At 42.1% G+C, this 23,857-nt stretch overlaps 1 protein-coding gene across 2 annotated transcripts in view; it reads right to left on the minus strand.

Annotated features, from left to right (window-relative positions):
* Positions 1-287: 287 nt before the first annotated feature.
* The window catches only part of DHX15 (DEAH-box helicase 15), a 45,208-nt gene continuing 21,638 nt past the window's right edge, over positions 288-23,857 (minus strand). For both annotated transcript variants that reach the window (XM_056555645.1, XM_056555634.1), the window contains exons 6-14: positions 21,581-21,748; positions 12,584-12,670; positions 12,298-12,447; positions 11,082-11,190; positions 9,928-10,119; positions 5,823-5,945; positions 4,555-4,745; positions 3,209-3,378; positions 288-1,411 (exon numbers count right to left, since the gene is read on the minus strand). In XM_056555645.1, coding sequence (XP_056411620.1) covers positions 1,294-1,411; positions 3,209-3,378; positions 4,555-4,745; positions 5,823-5,945; positions 9,928-10,119; positions 11,082-11,190; positions 12,298-12,447; positions 12,584-12,670; positions 21,581-21,748 — 1,308 coding nt within the window. In that variant the 3' untranslated portion in view covers positions 288-1,293. The remainder of the gene's footprint in view (positions 1,412-3,208; positions 3,379-4,554; positions 4,746-5,822; positions 5,946-9,927; positions 10,120-11,081; positions 11,191-12,297; positions 12,448-12,583; positions 12,671-21,580; positions 21,749-23,857) is intronic.

Genomic DNA, 23,857 nt, shown 5'->3' on the forward strand with positions numbered 1-23,857 from the left:
CGGTGGGCTGGAAAAGGCGGATACAGTCCAAGGAGACTCTTTCCTAGGACTGTATCCACCTTTTCCAGCCCACCGGAGCACCTGAAAGCTGAACTAATTTATGCAGGATAAGTCATCAACTGCCGAGCCGAGAAGTTTGTGACGAATCGAATTTACTGTAAGTTCGCTCATCTCTAATTACAAGGTGTCTTTGCACTGACCCAGATCAATAACTAGAACGGTCCCGAAGAAAGTAAGCCCTAATCGTGCAATTCTCCCGTCTAAACACTCAGACCTCCAACAATAAAAACTATATATAGCATAAGATTTATTATGACTTGTACACTACATATCCAAGAATATATGAAAGCTGAATAACCACACCAGTGGGAAATGCAAGAGTGTCATTACCCTGCTTCATAAAAACAAATCATTTGGACATACAGACAATATTTTGGAAGGGGCTCCCCATTTAGGATCTACCCTCAACAAACTGGATCAATGAACCAGCAACACACAATGACTGTCACCATAGCAAATCCATAGGCCATTGCAGGGAAAATAACCAGTTCACAGGAACTTTTTAAGAAAAGATAATCTGTTCAGGTTTAACTAGTGTAAAATGGATGCATTTTTCATCCCTATTACAGGTGCAAGTTGTGGACCAACGGTGGATCTGACCCAAACTAACAATGTCATCAGACCTGCAGTCCATCCGGGATATGCAGCAGTAATACGGGAGCAAAAATGTATCCATAACACGGACTTAAGAATGCAATTGCCTTACTGTAAGCTTTAGTATGCCTTTGGGCAACTAGTTCCACTTTATGACATTCACCACATCCAGTCAAGCCAATTTAGTATATAAATAGACTTTATTGAAGCCGATGCCTCCTCCACACTGAGGCTGATGTTTGGGACTACAGACGCACTAGTTGTAACATTTCACAACTTCTATCAGGAATGTCAACAGTTACAACGGTCATGCATAACATGATCTGATCACGTTTTAGAAGCGGAGTCTAACATTTCCAGTGAAATGTTTATAACAAATGTTATATATGGAACTACTTCCAATAAACTGCAAAAAACATTGATCGACGTTTCCAGTACGAACTACAGTGTCAACACAAAGGGGAGCCATAAATGTTTCATTTATGAAAGAATGTCAGATTTACTGTAATGAAAGAACAAAAATTAAAAAGCTTTCAGATCAATGCCATCACTGAACCATCACGTAAGGTACAAATTTATCAGTCCATGTTCTCACGGAGCTCTTGAGAGGGGGGAACAAAAAACAAAACTTGTAGATCCTCAGTACTGGGAGTATTCCTTTGTCTGAAGTTTGGCAATGATTCTTTCCAACTGCCTCTTCGCTTCACACTGGGGGAAGTTGCCCATATCATAGTATTGGGCGGCAATTTTCACCAACCTAAAATTGTGGGGGAAAAAAAAATTTTGTAAAATACAACGTATAGCTACATATGTATCAATAGGAAAATATAAATGACAATAGATTTTGATTTGCTGAATTCTCCCCTCAGAACACTTGTTTTATAACTGGGTGATCATCACAATGCAAACTACCTATACAAACTTAGCTTAGTTATAATAAATCCTTGTAAACCGAGTACTAAACTCAGCACTGTACTAACATGATACAGCTGACACCTGAGAATAGGCTAAAACGTGCACTCTGATGCAGGGAATGGAAAGATCCTGGCGGTGCGTCTAAACAATGCATTCCATCACATAATATCCATGAAAGAACTAGGAATCGCACTCACCCAGGTAGATTTTCATGCAGCTTCTTTATTCACATAAGTGTCTTGTATATGAAAAGACCCAGTATATACAGCGGCATCCCCAAAGTGCAGCGTGCAGAGCAGCAAACAGCAGGGACATCTCACCTGGATGACAGCGGCAGTTTCACGTTTGTCGGCGCTTCCTCAGGTGCCTGGTGATGTCATCCCCCTTCAGGTACGTGCTTTTAACAATGTGTAACCATAGAAACCAGTATATATCTAGTAAAAACAATTAGCGTTCGGTCCGCTAAGCTTGAATGAACGCAACGAGTTAAAGGTCTTCCTTTGATTCACAGTGGGTAGTAGTTTTTAACTGTGTAGATTTATAATATATATCTAATTGTTTTTACTAGATGTTTACTGGTTTCTATTGTTACACATTAAGTTAAAAGTGTGTACTTTTAACATGCGGGATGACATCACCAAGGGCCTGAGGGAGTGCCAACATGCGCGAATTGGGCGTCATCGTCAAAGTGAGTTGTTCCTGTTTTCTGCTCTGCACGCTGCATATACTGGGTCTTTTCATGTACAAGACACTCGTTAATAAAGAAGCTGCATGAAGATCTACCTGTGTGAGTGCGATTCCTACTTCTTTCATGACAGACTTCTTTCTAGGTTATTAGGACTAATACAGTATTCATGGGTACTATATGCAGACACAATCTGTACCATGGTTAAAAGTGTTCCCCACTTATATGGCCACTCATTGCTTACATGCATGTCTATCACAGGCCAGCTTACAACTGTCTGTACTTTTGTCACTCTCCAGGTTTTCTTATAGGACTGCTAAGTGGTGTCAGACCGCCATGTCTGATCAACTAACTCATTTGCCATCTAAGGCTGGGTCCACACTACGTTTTGTCCCATACGGGAGCGCATACGGCAGGGGGGAGCTAAAACCTCGCGCTCCCGTATGCGCTCCCGTATGCCATTCACTTCAATGAGCCGACCGGAGTGAAACGTTCGGTCGGCTCATTTTTGCGCCGTATGCGCTTTTACAACCGGACCTAAAACTGTGGTCAACCACGGTTTTAGGTCCGGTTGTAAAAGCGCATACGGCGCAAAAATGAGCCGACCGGACCGAACGTTTCACTCCGGTCGGCTCATTGAAGTGAATGGCATACGGGAGCGCATACGGTCACATACGGGAGCGCAAGGTTTTAGCTCCCTCCTGCTGTATGCGCTCCCGTATGGGACAAAACGTAGTGTGGACCCAGCCTAAACCTGCATGAAACATGTATGTAAATGGGGAGCAACTGATATCTGTACATTGCATTGACAACCACTGTGTTTTACTGTAGAGATGTAAGTCTCTTGTTTTCTTTCTCTTCATTTAGTTGAATGCAAATAAAGTTTGATTTAAAAATTAAAATAAATAAATCTTAGCCAGCCACTGGGTACAAGCCAATAAGGGTGAAACTTACCATTCGGGCTTTATATCTGTGCATGTGCGGATGTAATTCTTTGTTGTAAGAACAAATTCATTATAAAGGACCCACTCTGGCTTGTGGTCCAGAACCGTAGAAGGATGTAACTGTACAACTTGGTTGTCCTTCACGGTCAGGTAATGGCCGGTTCTTTCCAAATGTGCCACCTTATGAGAGAAGATAAATCCAACTCTTAGAATGAAAGGGATTATAATTCTTACAAAGCTGCTCAATAAAAAGAAAGGCACACGGAGATAGTAAACAGTTTATTTACACTTCATTGCTCAAGGGCATAGACAGATCTCTCCACAGTCAATGATCAGAAGACTTATACAGCTGCAGAGATGTGCACAATGAACATCGTAAATTAAAACCATAACACCACATAAGAGCGCTGAACGCCAGAGCGGCAGAGGACACCGCAGTCTGCTTTTAATGGCAAAAATGACAAGAATAAATGGACATATATACCTGTAAGATATATACTAAAATATGAGCAGGAAACAGTCAATAAAATAAATTTAAGACAAGTAATGCCAAGTAACTCGAGTTTACATGTTCATAGCGCAGCATCCAGTGTTTGGAGGATCACGCTATACTTGCATACTCTGTATTTTGGGTTAATATCCAGTTATTTTGTCCCAGTCCCTAGTGGGACATTCACCATGTCTCACTTGTGTAGTGTGGTCCAATGTGGACCTTTTTAAGGTGTTTTATATGTATGTGTCCGTCGTTTTTTCATTTTCAACTTGTATGAGCCTTTAATAAAGATTGCTTAATTTGATATGTATTGCATGATTGGGTCTGCTTTCATTTGATACATTGACTCTGGTTTGTTGCTTGGTTCGTTCAATGTGGTTAGCACCCCTCGCACAGTATATTGTATAGCTGAGCCCCCCTTTTTTCTTTATATTTACCATGCTGAATGCAAGCTAACATATCTGAAAGAGCCTGTCCTGACTAATCCCCAGTGGTCAGGAGACAGACACATTCCTGTGCACGTAGTGTTCTCTAAACCTGAGGTGACATACTTGACAAAGTACCATATGCTTAATAATTTCATCTAATTCTAGTAGCCTAAAAAAGCAAAATCAAACCCAAGAACATGAGGAGTTAATTTCCTCATATCACAGATCAGTAGGGAGGCCAAGATCCATTTATGTGGAGTTAATTGCTTGTACTTTCTCAAGTCCCTGCAGTTGTCACATATGAATTCCTAAAAGACCTTGTTATATGATTTTAGCGACTCTCATAACCGTTTATGCGATTTATTTCCCATCTGAACTCAACCTCAAAGGCCGCAATTTAAAGTGTTTTTTTTCTCTTAAGATGCTGAAACGTACCTGCATAAAATAGCCGGTAACCAAAGCTTTTCTGATATTAATGTAATAATCCCGGCTTGTGAAGTCTGTGCTTCGACGTGGCAAGTTAAATCTGTCCATGATTCTTGACAGCTGCTGCCGTACATTGTCTGCAGACATCAGGGACCTGTAGTTAATGAAGTTGTCATAACACCACTGAGACGACTCATGATCTGGGGGGAGAAGATTTAGACACCTTGATCAGAAAATGGAAAAACAGCTCAAGTAGTCTACCAAATGACATTCCTCCATGTCAGAAGAACCGCTGTGGGTCAAGGTAACAAAGACAATACAGATTTGTAGTCATTTTCATTACCCAGGATGCTGATGTGGTCATCTAACAAAATGGAGCACAGAGCCATTCATTGGGACAGGATGTCCTTTTCTAAGGTGGTAGGATTCTAGCTTCCTACACTCCTCTTATAGAGTTTGGGATTAGCAGTAAAACGTAGATGAACACATCATGGACATCTCACCGGGAACATTCTCATTCTGGTTTTCACCCATAAATCGGTACACCAGCAGTAAGAAACTTCCTAATATACTTGAGAAAAATGCCTTTCTCAAATATCTGACTCCACTTGTTTTCCACCTACACTAAGTCTAACGTCTGCCTATAGAAGTCTATGGAGAGGAAAGATGGAGGAGGAAGCAACTGCAGAAACAATACAACATCGCTGCAGCTTCAAGTAAGTGTTCTATTATAAACATATTTGTATATTACTTCTATATAAAAAGCTGTTGTATGCTCCACAGGAAGTTGTATTTCTTTGGGAATTCTTTTCTGTCTGACCACAGTGCTCTCTGCTGACACCTCTGTCCATGTCAAGAACTGTCCAGAGCAGAAGAGCTTTGCTATGGGGATTTGCTTGGACAGTTCTAGACATGGACAGAGGTGTCAGCAGAGAGCACTGTGGTCAGACTGAAAAGAATTCCAGAAAGAAACACAACTTCCTGTGGAGCATACAACAGCTATTAAGTACTGGAAGGATTAAGATTTTTTTTATAGAAGTAATTTACAAATCTGTTTAACTTTCTGGCATCAGTTGATTTAAAAGTGTTTTCCACTGGCGTATCCCTTTAAGTGTTCCTCATTAAGCACCAATGGTAGCTGCCATAGAACGGCCTGAGCTAGGTGTTTTGTCTTTTGTATGGAGACCATGATGCTGAAGTAGACAGAGCCTTTACAAATACAACCAAAGTATTCATCTCTATTTAGTTCATACAAGAAAAAAAATAATTCTACTTACTCTGTTTGAAAGCGTGGTACACATTCAGCAGCGTCAGATGATCGCCATCTATGTGGGCAAACCTCATCTTGGATTCATCTGCAGCTTTCTTGACTTCCGTAGGTCGAATAAAACACTGTGGGACTAAACAAGGTTGGTATGGGCCCAACACAAATGCCCATATCGATGAGTCACGCATTCACTGACAGAGGAACAAGGCCTAGCTAGGTCAGTTCACAGAGCATAGGGCAGGGCAGGATGGACCTCCAACTGCATCTTGGGCTGTATACTACCTTGCATTCGTACATCAACACCTAACCCCATCTGTAAGACAAGAGGGTTTCAAAACTACAAAGCATCTGATTGTACTGTCTAGAACTTATAGATGTGTACGTACAGCACCATGACAGCCAGTAAGTGAGCAAGTATAGAAAGAAGGGTCATAAGGGCTATATAGAACCACCTAAAAGGCCGCCTTCTCAGGCAGGACCATAGGATAGAAAACACTGGGGACTATGTTGTGTTTGCTTTCCTTTCATAATGCAGTCTTTCCGCCACTATTGGCTAATGCTTTGCATTTCTATGAAGAAACGTGAGATCTCTGCGGAGGTGGCAGCAGTAGTGGAACTTTGTGTAGCTCTCAAACTTGAAAAGGTATTTTACCCTTTAGATTATTCCATTGCAAAACAAACAGCTAAAAGCCTGTCTACACACTGCAGAATAGACTACGTGCTGGTTTGTCTATTATAGGACCCTGACAAGAGGCTACAAAGCAGATGTCTTCCAGCATGAAACGTATTGCTGCTTTTAGAACAAACAATTTTCATATATAAGCCATTAAGGAATTCCAAGATATAAAGGCAGGACCTCTTTTTTTTGGGGGGGGGATGGCAGGTTACAAAAAGATAACCTGCCTGTTCTTTATCACACAAATAATGTGAAAGAGCAATGGGGAAGGTTTCCTTTCCCCAGTGGTGGCATTGCAGGGAACTCAAACATTCAGATAGGTTTCAGTAAAGTTCACAGCTGATCAGAGGTCTCCGCACTTTGTGATCTCCTTGTTAGATAGGTGTCTAGACCAGTTTTTCCCAACAAGGGTGCCTCCAGCTGTTGCAAAACTACAACTCCAGGCATGCCCGGACAGCCGAAGGCTGTCCGGGCATGCTGGGAGTTGTAGTTTTGCAACAGCTGGAGGCACCCTGGCTGGGAAACACTGTTCTAGACAATAAGCTTGGTTCTTAAAAAGCAAAGAACACTTAAAAAGTGGTACTTCGCTGGTAAACTTTTTTTTTTTTTTAAAAGAACTGATGCCAGAAAGTTAAACAGATTTGTAAATGTCTTCTATTTAAAAATCTTAATCCTTACAGTACTTAGCTGTTATTATTTTCTTATTTAATTTCTTCTATCTGACCACAGTGCTCTCTGCTGACACCTGGACAGTTCCTGACATGGGCAGAGGTGTCAGCAGAGAGCACTGTGGTCAGACAGAAAAGAAATTAAAAAAGAAAATAACTTCCTCTGTAGTATACAGCTGCTGATAAGTACTGGAAGGATTAGGATTTTTAAATAGAAGTAATTTACAAATCTGTTTAACTTTCTGGCACCAGTTCATAAAAATAAAATTTTTTTTTAAATTACCCAGTGGAGAACCCCTTTAAAAAGGAGCAGCTACTCCTATCTGCTGCGGTTCAATGGTGTACATATACAAAACTGCAGGCAACGGTTGCACAATATATGTATGAAACTGACAGCCTAGTTAAAAGGCTAGCTAAAACTGTAGAAATTGATAACCTTGCTAGGAGGGGTTGTTCAGGATTAAACCAATATATAGGAGATTCCATGAAGCTCTAAGAAACTAGCAAATGGTGTATTTCTTTACATACAGCTCACCAACGAATTATATACAGCTATCTATGAGCCTGTTTCTGTGCCAATTTTAGAAGACCATGGGGAAGGGGGAAATAACTTATTATAAGAAGGATTAGTTTACATTATATGTGAAACTGTCATGGAGCCCCCTCGCAAGTTTACTTTGACAGACCTAACTTTTCACTACAACTGGATATAAACATTTCTGATTATAGCCACGAGGCTACTGCCACCTCCACAGAAGACGTAGAGAAACAAAAGACTCTCTGCCCTGCCCGTCTGCTCTGAGTCTGAATCATCTGAAAGCTCTATAAAAAAAAAATTTGATAAGAAATGAGCATATACATCTAATGAATAAAATATGGATGCACTGAAGCACAGCAAAATTACTCTAGTTTTTCATATTGAGAGATTTTTCGAGACAATGTTCCCAATTTAGTTATGGATCATTTAAAAGCATCAACAATATAACAGACCATATAAACTCTTCTAAAACGACATATCAGTGCTTTCTTTAGTAAGAAATCGCATAACCGTATTTTTAAACATGCCGCAGGTAAAAAGAAAAAAACTTTTAACACTGCTTTCAAATTGGCATAAGATGTAGGCACGTTTACGTCCACATTATTATGGGTCTAATGACCGCCTCATGAATCACAATGACGCTGTCCGTTAAGGGCCTGTGGTCCGGTCCAGACGAGCTTGTATTGCATGCGTGTGAAAGTATACCAGGACAGTATAGGATTCTAACACTGGGGCCTATGGGTGACGCAGGCCACTGTCAGCCTGTATAGTGGCATATGTTGGCGGTATACAAAAGGGAAACTGCCTTGTATGCTGGAAACATTTTATGAAAACAGCCTTGTTTTCTGTGTTCCACTGACATTATGTGAGAACAGAACCTATTTTAGAATACGATTTGAAAATAAAGGATAGTCTGGGATCCGTCGGCTGCTTGGCAAACTAGATTATAAAACGTCTTGTGAAAAGGAGTGTGACATAAGCAAGCCACACACAAGAAAGCTGTCAGCTAAATGCTTCTTTAGCAGACAACCATATTGTTTAAATGTGCACAGAGATGGGCTGGTTCAAATTTAACCAATCATCGTTTTTTTAAAATTGTGTGTGTGACTTTAAACGGACGCTCTCAGAAGCAACAGGTCCCAGCAGCTCCCGATTACTATTATGGGGGCCGCCGGTTGCTGTTATTTTTTGACGGGAATAGCGGGAGGAAAAAAAACGGCACAAGCAGTCATTTTTCTTCCGCTATTTCCCCGGGATCTGCCGACGGCTGTCATACTGCTGTGTGCTAACGGAAGTGTGAAGGAAGCCTTACAGCTCAGCTCCATTAATGTCAACAACAAACAAAACCATGGACAGATTCTGTTTCTGGAATAAAGTAACTTCTGTTGAGATGGGCAGATATAAGCTGCCAACACTGGGCATGCTAAAATCCAACATGTCTCCTTATGTTCCGATGGCAGACACTGAGGGAATTCTACTGACAGGTGTAGAATGTGTACAGTCTTTATAACCCAGGACAACAACCAAGCTTCATAAGGAGCAAGATAAAGTATATTAAAGGGGTAGTCCAGTGGTGAAAAACTTATCCCCTATCCTAAGGATAGGGGATAAGTTTGAGATCGCGGGGGGGGGGGGTCCGACAGCTGGGGCCCCCTGCGATCTCTCTGTACAGGGCTCTGGCTCTCCGGCCAGATAGCGGGTGTCGACCTCCGCACGAAGCGGCGGCCGACACGCCCCCTCAATACATCTCTATGGCAGACCCGGAGATTGCTGAAGGCAGCGCTTCGGCTCTGCCATAGAGTTGTATTGAGGGGGCGTGTCGGCTGCCACTTCGTGCGGAGGTCGACACACCCCCTTCCCGTGGGCTGTCGGGGCTCTGTACAGGAGATCGCAGGGGGCCCCAGCAGTCGGACCCCCCGCAATCTCAAACTTATCCCCTATCCTTAGGATAGGGGATAAGTTGTTCACCACTGGGTTCACCACTGGACTACTCCTTTAAATTTATGTTGCCATATCTACCCATGGACCCTATCATACTATGATCAGACTGCAGCACAAAAGGCGTCAGTCTCTTTCCTAATATGGATAGTCACAGCAGCAGTGACCAGAGGTTGTATGAATGTTACTGTCTCTGGCCCATACATCTCCATATATCGAAGTCTGACAATTGTGTCACAGGATACAGAAGGCCGATCTTAAGGGGGTATTTCCTTTCCATGTGCCCTGCTATTACCTGACAACATAGCAGTTATGGATAGGATCTCATTAGAACAGTTGTAGTCACAACTGGCAATAACCATCTTGGCAAGTTGGGGGTCCAGGGGAAATTCTGCCATCATGGATCCCAGTTCAGTCAGATCACCATCATCATTTAAGGCAGCGAGGTAATTTAACAGCTCCAGAGCACGCATGAGTGTTTCAGGGGCTATGGATAGGAGAAGAAAAAAAGTTAGTGGCTCAAAGTTTTAATAGGCACCAAAACTAGTAGTACAGGTGATCATCTATTGGTAGAAATAGCACCCTCTAGTTCAGTATAACAATGCCCTGATATGAGGCCTATCTTTTAACCACTGGAAGGGGTTTTCCCTGAAACTGTGTTAAATAATAAAAATATTTTTCGTTTCACTGGTCTGCAGGGGATCCACTTCTCCTTGCTGTAAAAATCTCTATCCTGTGGGTGGGCATAAATAAACTATTGTCTGCAACAATTATCTGCACCCTACAGGACCTAGAACAGCGTTTCCCAACCAGTGTGCCTCCAGCTGTTGCAAAACCACAACGCCCAGCATGCCCGGACAGCCTTCGGCTGTTTTGCAAATGCTGGAGGCACACTGGTTGGGAAACACTGTCCTAAAAGTACACTGTCTACAGAGCACTTCTACTTTGAGTCCTGTCAGGCTCTACACTGCATTTTACTGAGAAATCCGGCACATTCCTAAAGCGATTTTGCAGGGTACATATTGGTTTACATTTATATGAATTTAAATATATGTTTAATGTGGTGAATAAATCCTGCTTGTGAAATACTTATCCGCCCATGTTTTGGAGTCAATAAACTGGCAAAGATGAGAATAGCGGATTTGCAGATTATTGCAGTCGCTTGCTATAAGGGTGATGTGTCTGAACAGATGTTTGCAGCGCTGAGCAGTCAACTGTTCCCGTCAGTATAACACTTCCCAGCTGAAACTTTAATAGACGTGTTCGTCTTACATGGCCGGCGGCAAAATAGTTCATTACATGCGGCTTAAAAGGAACATCAAGAGCTGCGGGTTCTTCTACTACTTGGTGAGATTAACAAATAATACTACCAGGAATGGTCAATGACAGAGATACTGATTTGAAAAACCACATTTTTACACGAGTCTATGTATGCAATCCGTATCCTACCTGGAGGATCCATGAAGTCAAAATGTACCAAGTCATCGATACCAAGCTTCTTCAGCTGCAACACAACAGAACCCAAGTTGGATCTCAAAATCTCAGGGTATGTGTTGTCCTAGTTGGGAAAAGAATAAGACATTCATACAAAAACATTAAAGCATGGTTCATCTATAAATAAGGCAGAAGAATAAATAAGAATAAATTGACTGATGAGCAGCATCAGGGAATGGCCTGGTTTGATGAAATGTGCATAAAGACATTTCTATTATCTCTACAAGTTCGACTAATGCTAAAAGACATTACAGGATGAAACCTCTTTAGAAGATTTCCACTTATTTGTGTCAATCTTGTTGCTTCAGTTCTGATGCAATCTGTCAATTTAGTTCAATAGACCCGTATATCTTAAAGGGAACCAATCTTTATCCTCCCCATCCCCAAGGGAAGCCCCCAGGGATGGTGAGTAGAGATGAGCGAACTTACAGTAAATTCGATTCGTCACGAACTTCTCGGCTCGGCAGTTAAAGACTTTTCCTGCATAAATTAGTTCAGCTTTCCGGTGCTCCGGTGGGCTGGAAAAGGTGGATACAGTCCTAGGACTGTATCCACCTTTTCCAGCCCACCGGAGCACCTGAAGGCTTTACTAATTTACGCAGGAAAATTCATCAACTGCCGAGCCGAGAAGTTCGTGACGAATCGAATTTACTGTAAGTTCGCTCATCTCTAATGGTGAGGCTATGACCTTATAAACTAGTCCCCCGCTAGCCCGCAAGTAGTTCACTGGGCGGGGACTTCTACTTACCAGGTCCCATTATTAGGACAGCAGCAATGCCCCCTCGGCTTGATTGATGGGCCGCGTCATGGCTCTGCTCACTGAACAGACGAAGCAGAGCAATGATGCGGCCAGTCAATCAAGCAGAGGGGGCGTCACTGCTGGCCGAAGAACGGGACCTGGTAAGAGGAGCTCCCCACCCAGGGAACTACTTGTGGGGCTGGCGGGGACTAGTTTATAAGTTCATATCTTCACCATCTCTGGGAGCAGGAGTGTCCCCTGGAGATTGTGAGGATAAAGATTTTACCCTATATAATGCTCTGCCAAGCGTGTTATAGGGTAAAAACCTGATGACTGGTTCCCTTTAATGCAGATTGCACCCATTGCATTAAAAAGGAGACAAAAAAAAAAAGCTAAGAAAAAAAATAAATAAAAAAAAATTAAAACACATACCTGCATTTCTGTTTTGTATGCCTTCTCTGTGTAAAGTCTAAAGCATTTGCCAGGCCTTGTACGACCAGCACGACCCGCTCTTTGCTGTGCAGAAGCCTTGCTGATAGCAGTAACCAGGAGAGACTCGACTCGAATTCTAGGGTTATACACCTATTCCGCATATGCAAATAAACAAAGCCACATTAATAACATCACATTAGGCCCTAACAATACAGAGAACTACTGAAATAAAACTTGATAAGTCACAGAAGCTGTGATTGTCCAACGTTAGTAATAGCAGACATACCTTTTGCTTTGCGAATCCAGGATCAATCACAAATACAACTCCATCAATAGTCAGCGAGGTCTCAGCAATATTAGTGGATACCACAACCTGAAGAGGCAACAGATAATGTTCAGTTTATATTTTCAGTGCAAAGCAAATGTGTATTTATTGTAAGTATAGTATACAGTAATATATAATATAAATATAAAAATTATATATATATATATATATATATATATATATATATATATATATATATATATATATATATATATATATATATATATCTATATCTATATATATTCAGTGAGCGTCTAAGCACAGTTTATAACCAACAAATATAATAGCTCCTTAGATACACATTACTCTGAACTGGAAAAATGTTCAAACTTAACACAAGGTTTTATACAAAGAGTGAAACTGCAGGATATCGGGTGCTTCTTCCTAGGCAGTAAAGCTTTGTCAGTATTATATGATCCAAATCACTTATCTTTTATATTGGAGAGAATTCACAAGGGCAGGCAGAGTGCCATGTGGTCACAAATCACAAGCAATTCACCAGCAATCTCTGCAGTTTAGCCATATGATTTTGGCCGCTCAGCTTGCACAGGTGAAGTACATTGGCCCACATTTATACCTAGTATATACATAATATATAATGTAATGTTCTCTCATTGCTATGCAAACTTGTAGAGTGACAAAGTGGTCATAGTCTTCAAGCAGAAGTAGTTTTAGCCTAATTCGGAAAGCCCAAATTTTTTTTTTTTTTTTTTTTTTTTTTTTTTTTTACACACAAATTTTGATGCAGACCTAGGCCTGCTCGCTCATAACTAAGACATATATAGTATGTGTATACAGGGGTGTGGAAATGTAATAAACTACTTGTCCACTGTACTAAAACAGCAAAATCTACTTGTCCCTCATGACGATCCTCTTGTCCAGACCAGTGCACGATATGGGGAAAATGTGCGATTGCGATTATGGGCCTAAATATTGCCATTTCGATTTGCAATATAATAAACTGTGAAATCCCCCCATTTTGTGTCCAATCTCCTCCATTTCACATCTATCCATCTATATCCCCACCGCCCATTTCACATCTCCCCCAATGGTCACGTCACATTCTCTCCCCCCCCCCCCCGTCACATTCTCCTCCCCATGGTCACAATCATTCCCCGTCACATTCTCCCCCCACCCCCCGTCACATTCTCCCCCCATGGTCACAATCATTCCCCGTCACATTCTCCCCCCACCCCCCGTCACATTCTCCCCCCATGGTCACAATCATTCCCCGTCACATTCTCCCCCCACCCCCCGTCACATTCTCCCCCCATGGTCACAATCATTCCCCGTCACATTCTCCCCCCACCCCCCGTCACATTCTTCCCCCATGGTCACAATCATTCCCCATCACATTCTCTCTCCCCCCCCCCCCCCCACATTCTTCCCCCATGGTGAAAATCATTCCCCATTACATTCTCCCTCCCCTGTCACAATTCCCCCCCCCCCCGTCAAATCTCATCCCCCCTGTCACCTCTCCCCCCATGGTCAGATCTCATCCCCCCCATGGTCACATTCTCTTCCCCATATCACAATCCCCCCAGCACAATCTTCCCTCCATGTCAGCCTATGGCTGTCCGGGAATGCTGGGAGTTGTAGTTTTGCAACAACTGGAGGCACCATGGTTGGGAAACACTAACTTCGTATTGAAATTTGTCTTTACCTGCTTTGGCCGGCCCCCCACCTGCAGCAGCACACGGGAGCCGGCCCGAGCAGATAATCGCAAGTTTTCCTGGGGGGCCGTATCGCTATATTGCAAAAAGCAAAAATAACGATTCGATTGCTTTTGCAATATATCGTGCAGCCTAATATATTATATATAAATATATTTATGTGTATGTTATTTTGATACTTTAGGTTGCCTGATAACAGAAATACCAGATTTGTATAGTTTCCGTCATGTTTTACTAATTAAAAAAAATTCTGAACTTTTCCAAATTTTTTTAATTGCCATTTTTTTGACTCCTGTAGCTTCTTTTTTGTTTTCACATACCAGGCTGTATGAGGGCTATTTTTTTGCACCATAATCTGATTTTTGTATCGGTACCATTTTGGTATTGATCTGACTAACTTTTTCTGGGATATTCTAAAAATTGCAATTCCGTGGTTTGGTATTTTTATTCATGTTTATTTTTATTATGTTTACATGTTTTTATATAGGAAAAGGGGGTGATTTGAACTTTTAACATGGAGGGGGTTAATGTGTGTCAAACTTATTTTTTTTGTTTTACACTTTTTGGAGGAATCAGATTCCTCATACAGATAAATAGAGTTATATTGACTTGTGTGTGGCACATACTCTATAATATGCCAAGGGGCAGTGGCCATGATGTGGGCAGGAGAACGGGGCAATGGAGCATCACAGCAGGTATCCGATTTGGTATGGAGTCCCCGATACCATGGATTTGCATACTAGATACCGATACTAGTATCGGGACACATACATATATTATACTAATTTTCTATATATACTAGCCGAGTACCCAGCGTTGCCCGGTTTTTCCTTCCTAATCCTTGTTGGGGAGGAAAATAAACAAAGGAGGAAGCTTTTGACTTCATATCATGTCCTCCTCTCCCGACCCGTAATATGTGTACCCGGTATTGAAATATCTCCAGCCGTACGGAAGTTATGTGGGAACATACATTTCCCATTGAATTGCATGGGACTTTAAACAAAAACCCCGACCCTCACAAATGGGGGTAGTTAAGGGTTAAATTAACTATCCTATATTTTAAGTGGATATATAAGTAACATGTGACCAAGTATTATTGAAATATCTCGAGCCGTTTGGAAGCTATGCAGTAACATATTTCCCATTGACTTGCATGGGACTTTAAACATAAGCCCCGCCCCTGGCAAATGGGGATGAGTAAGGGTTAAATTACATATCCTATGTTTGTTGTTGACATATAAGTAACATGTGTGCCAAGTTTCATGTTAATATCTTTAGCCGTTTGGACGTGATGCTGGAACATACACATATACACACACATACGTTGAGATAGATAGATAGAGAGAGATATATATATATATATATATATATATATATATATATATATAGATATATATATATATATATATATATATATATATATATATATATATATATATATATATATATATATATATATATATATATATATATATATATATAGATATATATAGATATATATATAGAGAGAGAGAGAGAGAGAGAGAGAGAGAGAGAGAGAGAGAGAGAGAGAGAGAGAGAGAGATAGAGAGATATAATATCTCTCTCTCTCTCTCTCTCTCTCTCTCTCTCTCTCTCTCTATACATATATATTATATACATATATATATATATTATATACATACACACACACTATAAAGATACATCCACACATAGTATAGAGCTCCCTTACTTAGCTTGGCATAACATTTGTTTCAATGTGTGTCCCCTGCACAAAAGCGTCTTGAACGGCATAGTTTCCAAAACCGCCTCCAGGTGTTGAAAAACAACAACTCCCAGTATTGCCGGACAGCCATTGACTGTCAAAGACATGCTGGGAGTTTTACAACAGCTGGAGGCACCCTGTTTGGGAAACACTACTGTAGGGGATTTTGTTGGCAAATGCAAATCCCCAAAATAGGCCTCAAATGCGCATGGCGCTCTCTCGCTTTGGAGCCGTGTCGTACTTCAAGGCAACAGTTAAGTGCCACATATGGGCTATTTCCATACTTTGGAAAAATTGCACTACAAATTTTGGGCGGCTTATACTCCTTTTACCCCTCATGAAAAGGTTAAGTTTGGGTCTACACCAGCATGTTAGTGTAAAAAATGTTACACTAACATGCTGGTGTTGCCCCATACTAATTTTCACAAGCCGTAAAAGGAAAAAAAAAAAGGACCCCAAATGTGGACGTAAAATGCTCTGCGGGCGTACAACAAGGCTCAGGAGTGAGAGTGCACTATGTACATTTGAGGCCTAAATTGGTGATAGGCACAGGGTAGGCTGATTTTACAGTGGTTCTGACAAACGTATAAAAATAAATTCCCACGTATGACCCCATTTTGGAAACTACACCCCTCAAAGAATGTAACAAGGGGTATAGTGAGCCTTAACACCCCACAGGTGTTTGACAAATTTTCCCTAAAGTTGGATGTGAAAATGGAAAAAAAAAATTCCCTAAAATGCTGGTGTTACCCTACATTTTTCCTTTTCACAATGGAGAATAGGAAGAGAGCCCCGCAAAATTTGTAGCCCCATTTCTTCTGAGTAAGAACATACCCCATATGTGGACGTACAGTGCTCTGTGGGCAATCTACAATGCTCAGAAGAGAAGGAATTAGGCTTTTGAAGAGAGAATGTGTCCAAAATTGAACGACACGTGTGTTTACAAAGCCCCCATAGTGCCAGAAGAGTGGACCCCCCCCACATCGTGTGACCACATTTTGGAAGCTACACCCCTCACAATTTAATAAGGGGTAGAGCGAGCATTTACACCCCACAGGTCTGACAGATTTGTGAACAGTGGTCCGTGAAAGGTGTAGTTTCCAAAATGAGGTCACATGTGGGGGGTCCACTGTTCTGGCACTACGGGGGGCTTTGTAAACACACGTGGCCCCCAGACTTCCATTCTAACCAAATTCTCCCTCCAAAAGGTCAATGGCGCTCCTTGTCTTCTGAGCATTATAGTGCGCCAGCAGAGCACTTGACATCCACACATGGGGTTACAAATTTTGGGAGGCTTTTTCTCCTATTACCCCTTGTGAAAATGAAAACCTTGGGGTAACACCAGCATTTTAGTGGAAAAAAAAAATTATTATTTACACATCCGGCTTTAACGAAAAGTCATAAAACACATGTGAGATGTTTAAGCTCACTGGACCTCTTGTTATGTTCCTTGAGGGGTGAAGTTTCCAAAATGATATGCCATTTTTTTTTGCTGTTCTGGCACCATTGGGGTTTCCTAATTGTGACATGCCCCCCCAAAAACCAATTCATAAAAAAATCCCTCTCCAAAATCCCATTGTCGCTCCTTCCCTTCTGAGCCCTCTACTGCGCCCGCCGAACACTTTACATACACATATATTATAGATATTTTCTTACTATTAAAAAATTCCTGTGCTATTGCTATTCCTGTGAAACACCTAAAGGGTTAATATACTTTCTGAATGTCATTTTGAATACTTTGAGGGGTGCAGTTTTTATAATGGGGTCATTTATGGGGTATTTCTAATATGAAGTTCCTTCAAATCCACTTCAAAACTGAAGTGGTCCCTGAAAAATTTCGATTTTGAAAATTTTGTGAAAAATTGGAAAATTGCTGCTGAATTTTGAAGCCCTCTGGTGTCTTCCAAAAGTAAAAACATGTCAACTTTATGATGACAACTTAAAGGAGACATATTGTATATGTGAATATATAAGTTATATTTTATGTCTACTTTCCTTATAAGTGGAGAGTTTCAAAGTAAAAAAAATGCAAAATTTTCTAATTTTACATTAATTTAAAATTTTCACCAAGAAAGGATGCAAGCATTGACGAAATTTACCACTGACAGTAGAATATGTCACAAAAAAAAAATCTTGGAATAGTAATTTTCTGGAAAAGTAAAAGCATCCCAGAGTTATTAATGCTTAAAATGACAGATGTGCAAAAATGCTCTGGTCCCTAACGTGAAAATGGGCTGGGTCCTTAAGGGGTTAATATTAATTTAATGACGCCACCTGTAGAGATGAGCGAACTTACAGTAAATTCGATACGTCACGAACTTCTCGGCTCGGCAGTTGATGACTTTTCCTGCATAAATGAGTTCAGCTTTCAGGTGCTCCTGTGGGCTGGAAAAGGTGGATACAGTCCTAGGAGACTCTTTCCTAGGACTGTATCCACCTTTTCCAGCCCACCGGAGCACCTGAAGGCTGAACTAATTTACGCAGGAAAATTTATCAACTGCCGAGCCGAGAAGTCCGTGACGAATCGAATTTACTGTAAGTTCGCTCATCTCTAGCCACCTGTTTTGACATTAAAGGGGTACTCTGCCCCTAGACATCTTATCCCTTATCCAAAGGCTAGAGGATAAGATGTCTGATTGCGAGGGTCCTAACACTGGGGACCCGGCCACCTCCCTCCTGCACCTGGCGTTAGTTTAGAGCATCGAGTGCAGCACCTGAGGTTCGTGATGGCAGTTACGCCCCTCCCATAGACTTGCATTAGAGGCGTGGCCGTGACATCACGAGCCTCCACCCCGCATCGCCAGTCTACCGACATGGAGCGAAGTTCGCTCCGTGCACCAAATGTCTGGGGTGGCGCAGCCAAGATCAGAAAGATCAGACCCCTTATCCCCTATCCTTTGGATGCCTAGGGGTGGATTACCCCTTTAATGACCGTGCCCCATTTTATCTGGCATGTGTCTTTAAAGGGGTTCTCCGGTGCTTAGACATCTTATCCCCTATCCAAAGGATAGGGGATAAGATGCTTGATTGCGGGAGTCCCACCGCTGGGGACCCCCCTGATCTTGCACATGGCCCCCCGTTTGTAATCAGTCCCCGGAGCGTGTTTGCTCCGGGTCTAATTACCGGCGACCACAGGGCCAGCGGCGTGTGACGTCATGCCTCCGCCCCCGTGTGACGTCACGCTACGCCCCTCAATGCAAGCCAATGGGAGGGGGCGCAACAGCTATCACGCCCCCTCACGTAGGCTTGCATTGAGGGGCGGAGCGTGACGTCACACGGGGGCGGAGGCGTGACATCACGGGGGCGGAGGCATGACGTCACACGTGGCCGGCCCTGTGGTCACCGGTAATCAGACCCGGAGCGAACACGCTCCGGGAACTGATTACAAACAGGGTGCCGCGTGCAAAATCACGGGGGTCCCCAGCGGCGGGACTCCCGCGATCAGGCATCTTATCCGCTATCCTTTGGATGGGGGATAAGATGTCAAAGGACCGGAGAACCCCTTTAAGTGGTAATCTCTTTTGAATCCAATTACTGATCAAATAATTCTGAAATGGTTATTTTATTTAATGAAATATACTTAAAATTAGGGGTAATTTTTTTTTTTTTTTTATACATGCAGCAATTTTGGTTGAAAAACTGCAAAATAATGTGGAAAATTTTGTGAGTTTAGTTTTTAATTATGCCGTTCACTGTGCGGTAAAAACTAGGCTCTTAATTCTGTGGGTCAATACGATTATGGCAATACCCAATTGTTATACCTTATGTTCTTTTTTCACAATAAAATATTTTTCCCCCCTCTTGTTGCCATGTTCCAACAGCCATAACTTATTTATGGCTTATTTTTTGTGGGACGAGCTGTACTTTTCATTTGTACCATTTTCGTGATCTACACTACCTTTTGATTTTTTTTCTTCCTTTCACTGTGCGGGATAAACATTGTTTTATAGGACAAATTACCAGCATGGCAATACCGATTATGTATTAAGTTTTTTGTTATAATGCAGGGTTTTTTTTTTTTTTTTTTTACACACACAATGTATTGTAAAACACCACTGGACAGCTTAATAAAGCTGTCAGTCTCTTACTGACTGCCTGTGAGCCCCAGCAGATAGGAGGCCATCATGTGGCCTTCTGCTACCATGGGGACCGTGCACCCCCCTAAATGTCAATCCTATATATGCCACGGGCAGTATCAACCACAGCATCTATGGGGTTGAAACTAGGGATCGACCGATATCGATTTTTTTAGGGCCGATAGCTTATACCGATATTCTGGTAATTATTAAACCGGGGATAGGGGGAGGCAATGGGACGTCAGCAGTGGCAGTCTCTGGTCAGGGTGGGGCATTATCGGCAAGGTAATTGCCGATACCGATAATGTCCAAAATATTGAATAATATCAGCCAAACCAATAATCATTTGAACACTAGTTGAAACTGCCAAGACCGATGCAGTCCCAGTCAAGGCAGGTAATGCTCAGGAGGTATAGGTATGTCCTTTTGCTTGAACGTACCCATAAAGGCTACCAGGAAGGGGTAAGGCTAATCTTTCTGTCCTGTACAGCTCATTTCCCACTAATGCCTTTCTTATTACAAACAGCTAGCGTATAGTTAACAGAGGTGTACACACAATAGCTGTTGCTCACAGCTCAGCCTCCTCCCTGTAGAACTGCAAAGGTCACAGAGCACATTCAGACACCTTTCCCATTTAAATCAACAGGACAGCTCCTGTCTATTGTTACCTTGTTGTAAAGCATATTTCTAACAGCTCAGGTAAGATGTTTCCTCATAATGAAAAAAAAAAAAAAAATTTTTTTAAAGGGGTAGTCCAGTGGTGAAAAACTTATCCCCTATCCTAAGGATAGGGGATAAGTTTGAGATCGCGGGGGATCCGACCGCTGGGGCCCCCCGCGATCTCTCTGTACGGGGCCCCCTCTCTCTTCCGAGACAGCGGGTGTCGACCCCTGCACGAGGCGGCGGCCGACACGCCCCCTCAATACATCTCAATGGCAGAGCCGGAGATTGCCGAAGGCAGCGCTTCGGCTCTGCCATAGAGTTGTATTGAGGGGGCGTGTCGGCCGACGCTTCGTGCGGAGGTCGACACGCCCCCTTCCCGCGGGCTGTCGGGGCTCCGTACAGGAGATCGCAGGGGGCCCCAGCAGTCGGACCCCCCCGCGATCTGCAACTTATCCCCTATCCTTAAGATAGGGGATAAGTTGTAAACCACTGAGTCACCACTGGACTACTCCTTTAAAGGAAACAAAAAACACTAGGTGATAAATTACCTTTAAATTTCAAAGTTTAGTATAACTATATGTGCTAAAAGTAATAGCAGTAATAATCGTAATAGCATTACAACAGTAGAGAACAGGAGCGCATCAGAAACCTATTTTATTCCAGTGTGGTTCTTTGGTGGTGTTTGAGCTGGCTATACACAAGTATTTTATTACCATGGAAACATAAGGAAAGGCGACATCAAGACAAAGAATTCACACCAGGCACATACAAATAAGTCATTTACGTTTGCTCTTATACTCACTTTTCTTCCTATTGCACCATTGGGTTTCTTGGGCGGAGGGGGCTCAAATATTCTCTGCTGTTGTTGGGGTGGAAGTGTAGAATATAGGGGGATGATTTTTATATCACCAACTTCAGGGCCCAAGTCATCAATTTCTCGTTTTATCCTTTTACATGCTTCATCAATTTCCTAAGGAAGAAACGCAGAGTTACAGAAGGGGAAACATTCAGAAACTGCATAGTCACATTGCATGTCAATGCTTCGGTATCCAGGAATAGAAAAACATAAGCAAATTTCTTCTAAAAACTGCACCACGCCTGTCTTCAAAGGAACTGAGCTGCAATATCAAACAATCTGAGGACAGATATAGTGCTATTTTTGGAAGAAATCAGCTATTTTTCTGATCCCAAATAATTTGCTGGTCTACAGGTAGTGGCCTTAGGAGCTACAATTAAACTACCTCAAAAATACATTAAAATAAAAATCTCCTAGTGGAGAATCATTAAATGCACTGTTCACCTTTATCATTTAGACAAGCTCAAGAAAACGAACGAGCATTGAATAAAGAGGGTCTAAAGAGAATCTGTGACAGCAGTGCACGTTACCCTCCGATCTGTTACCAGCACCAAATCTAGCTTTACAAGATCCACACAGTCTGCACTTTATTGAAATCAGGGGCCCTCAACGGCATTGGATTCAAAGAAACATTAATAAAGAAATTAAACGTTAAAATATCCAAGTACTTCTTCCTCATTGCTTTTAATATAATTTTTTTTATATATATATATATATATATATATATAACAAAAACTAAAACAAATTCTTCTGTGCATCCTAGATGACCGGTCATGTCCCTCCTAGGCTATGTTCACACGCTGGAATGTCTGAGCACAATTCCGCCAGAATATTTTACAAGGACATTCTGCTGCAGCAGTCACATTGACTTCAGTAGGATTCTGCGGCACTGTGCGCACAGTTAGATTTCTGTGGCAGATGTTTCTGCTGCAGCAATTCAGACATCTGCAGTAAGACTAGACTTGTGCGCATTCCACTAGGATAAGCATTTCCGAGCTCCTAGTGCCCACCAGATTGTGCTTTCTGGGCTGATATTCCGACCAATCTCGGCCGTGCGAACCCGGCCTTACTCATCATATTCTTGAGTCTAGTTGTAAGAAACTGCTGCAGTAGGAGCTCCCCACCCCATTGCTCTGTCTGCAGCAGGAGCCTCCCCCCCCCCCCATATGCGGTGTTTATATTAGCACACATGGATCAGGGGTTACCCAGTATTAGAAAGACATAGCTCCATCCTTTCCAAAACAGAACCATTCCAGCATCCAACTGTTGCAAACAACCAACAACCAAAGGCTGGGCATGCTGCCAGTTGTAGTTTTGCAACAGCAGGAGGCACATTAAATGGGAAACACTGGTGTAAAGTAATACAACTCCGCTTCTATGGCTTCAAAAAGCAGCTGTGTAGCAATACCAGACACCGAGGACAGGAATGGTGCCGTTTCTAGTAGAAAACTATGTTTTTCTAATCCTGGATAGCCTGCTTTACGCCACCTCCTCCTGTCTGTCACCAGACAAAAATGGAACAAATCAGCAGTAAATTATCCTGTGTCTTCTGCCAGAGTTCTACAAGATTGCTGCAAAAAATCCTTCAAACTCCATGAGCAAATTTATCCCCAGCTGAGGCCTCGTTCACAACAATAAATGTGGATGCTGTATGTATTCATCAGAAGGCCATCACATTTATTCAAACATATACCATGGCATAGCAATAAGGCTTCAACAGACCAGGTGTTTTCTACTTTTTACAAAGCTTTGTCTGCTATAAGCCGCCATACGTTTTATTTGCATGATAGAATAGTGGAGCAGTCTGCGCTATTCAATGCCACAAACAATATACTGCTGTGTACTGGCCTACAGCTCGAAGACATTGAGCTCCTAGTTCAGAGCACTCACAGAAAACTGCACCTAATAAGCTGTTCGTTTAGCCAAAATACAGCATATGACTACAGAAAATTAAATACGGCAATAAGACATGTTCAAATAAACTCTGTAAACGCACAACAACATTTTACTAGTACGTAAACTTATCCAATAACTAGCTTTTGCCCACGGCTTTGCTCGCATAAAATTTGGGGTAACATTGATCTACTTTTTACGATCCTATAGTAATGAGGCCGCTCTGGGTAAAGGCTACGGGCATCCAAACCAGGGCTGTGGGGTAGGAGTCGGAAGAAATTTTGGGTACCTGGAGTCGGAGTCGGCAAACAATGCACTGACTGACTCCTA

The sequence above is a fragment of the Hyla sarda genome, chromosome 1 (genome assembly GCF_029499605.1).
Source record: "Hyla sarda isolate aHylSar1 chromosome 1, aHylSar1.hap1, whole genome shotgun sequence".
In the NCBI taxonomy this organism is placed as follows: domain Eukaryota; kingdom Metazoa; phylum Chordata; class Amphibia; order Anura; family Hylidae; genus Hyla; species Hyla sarda.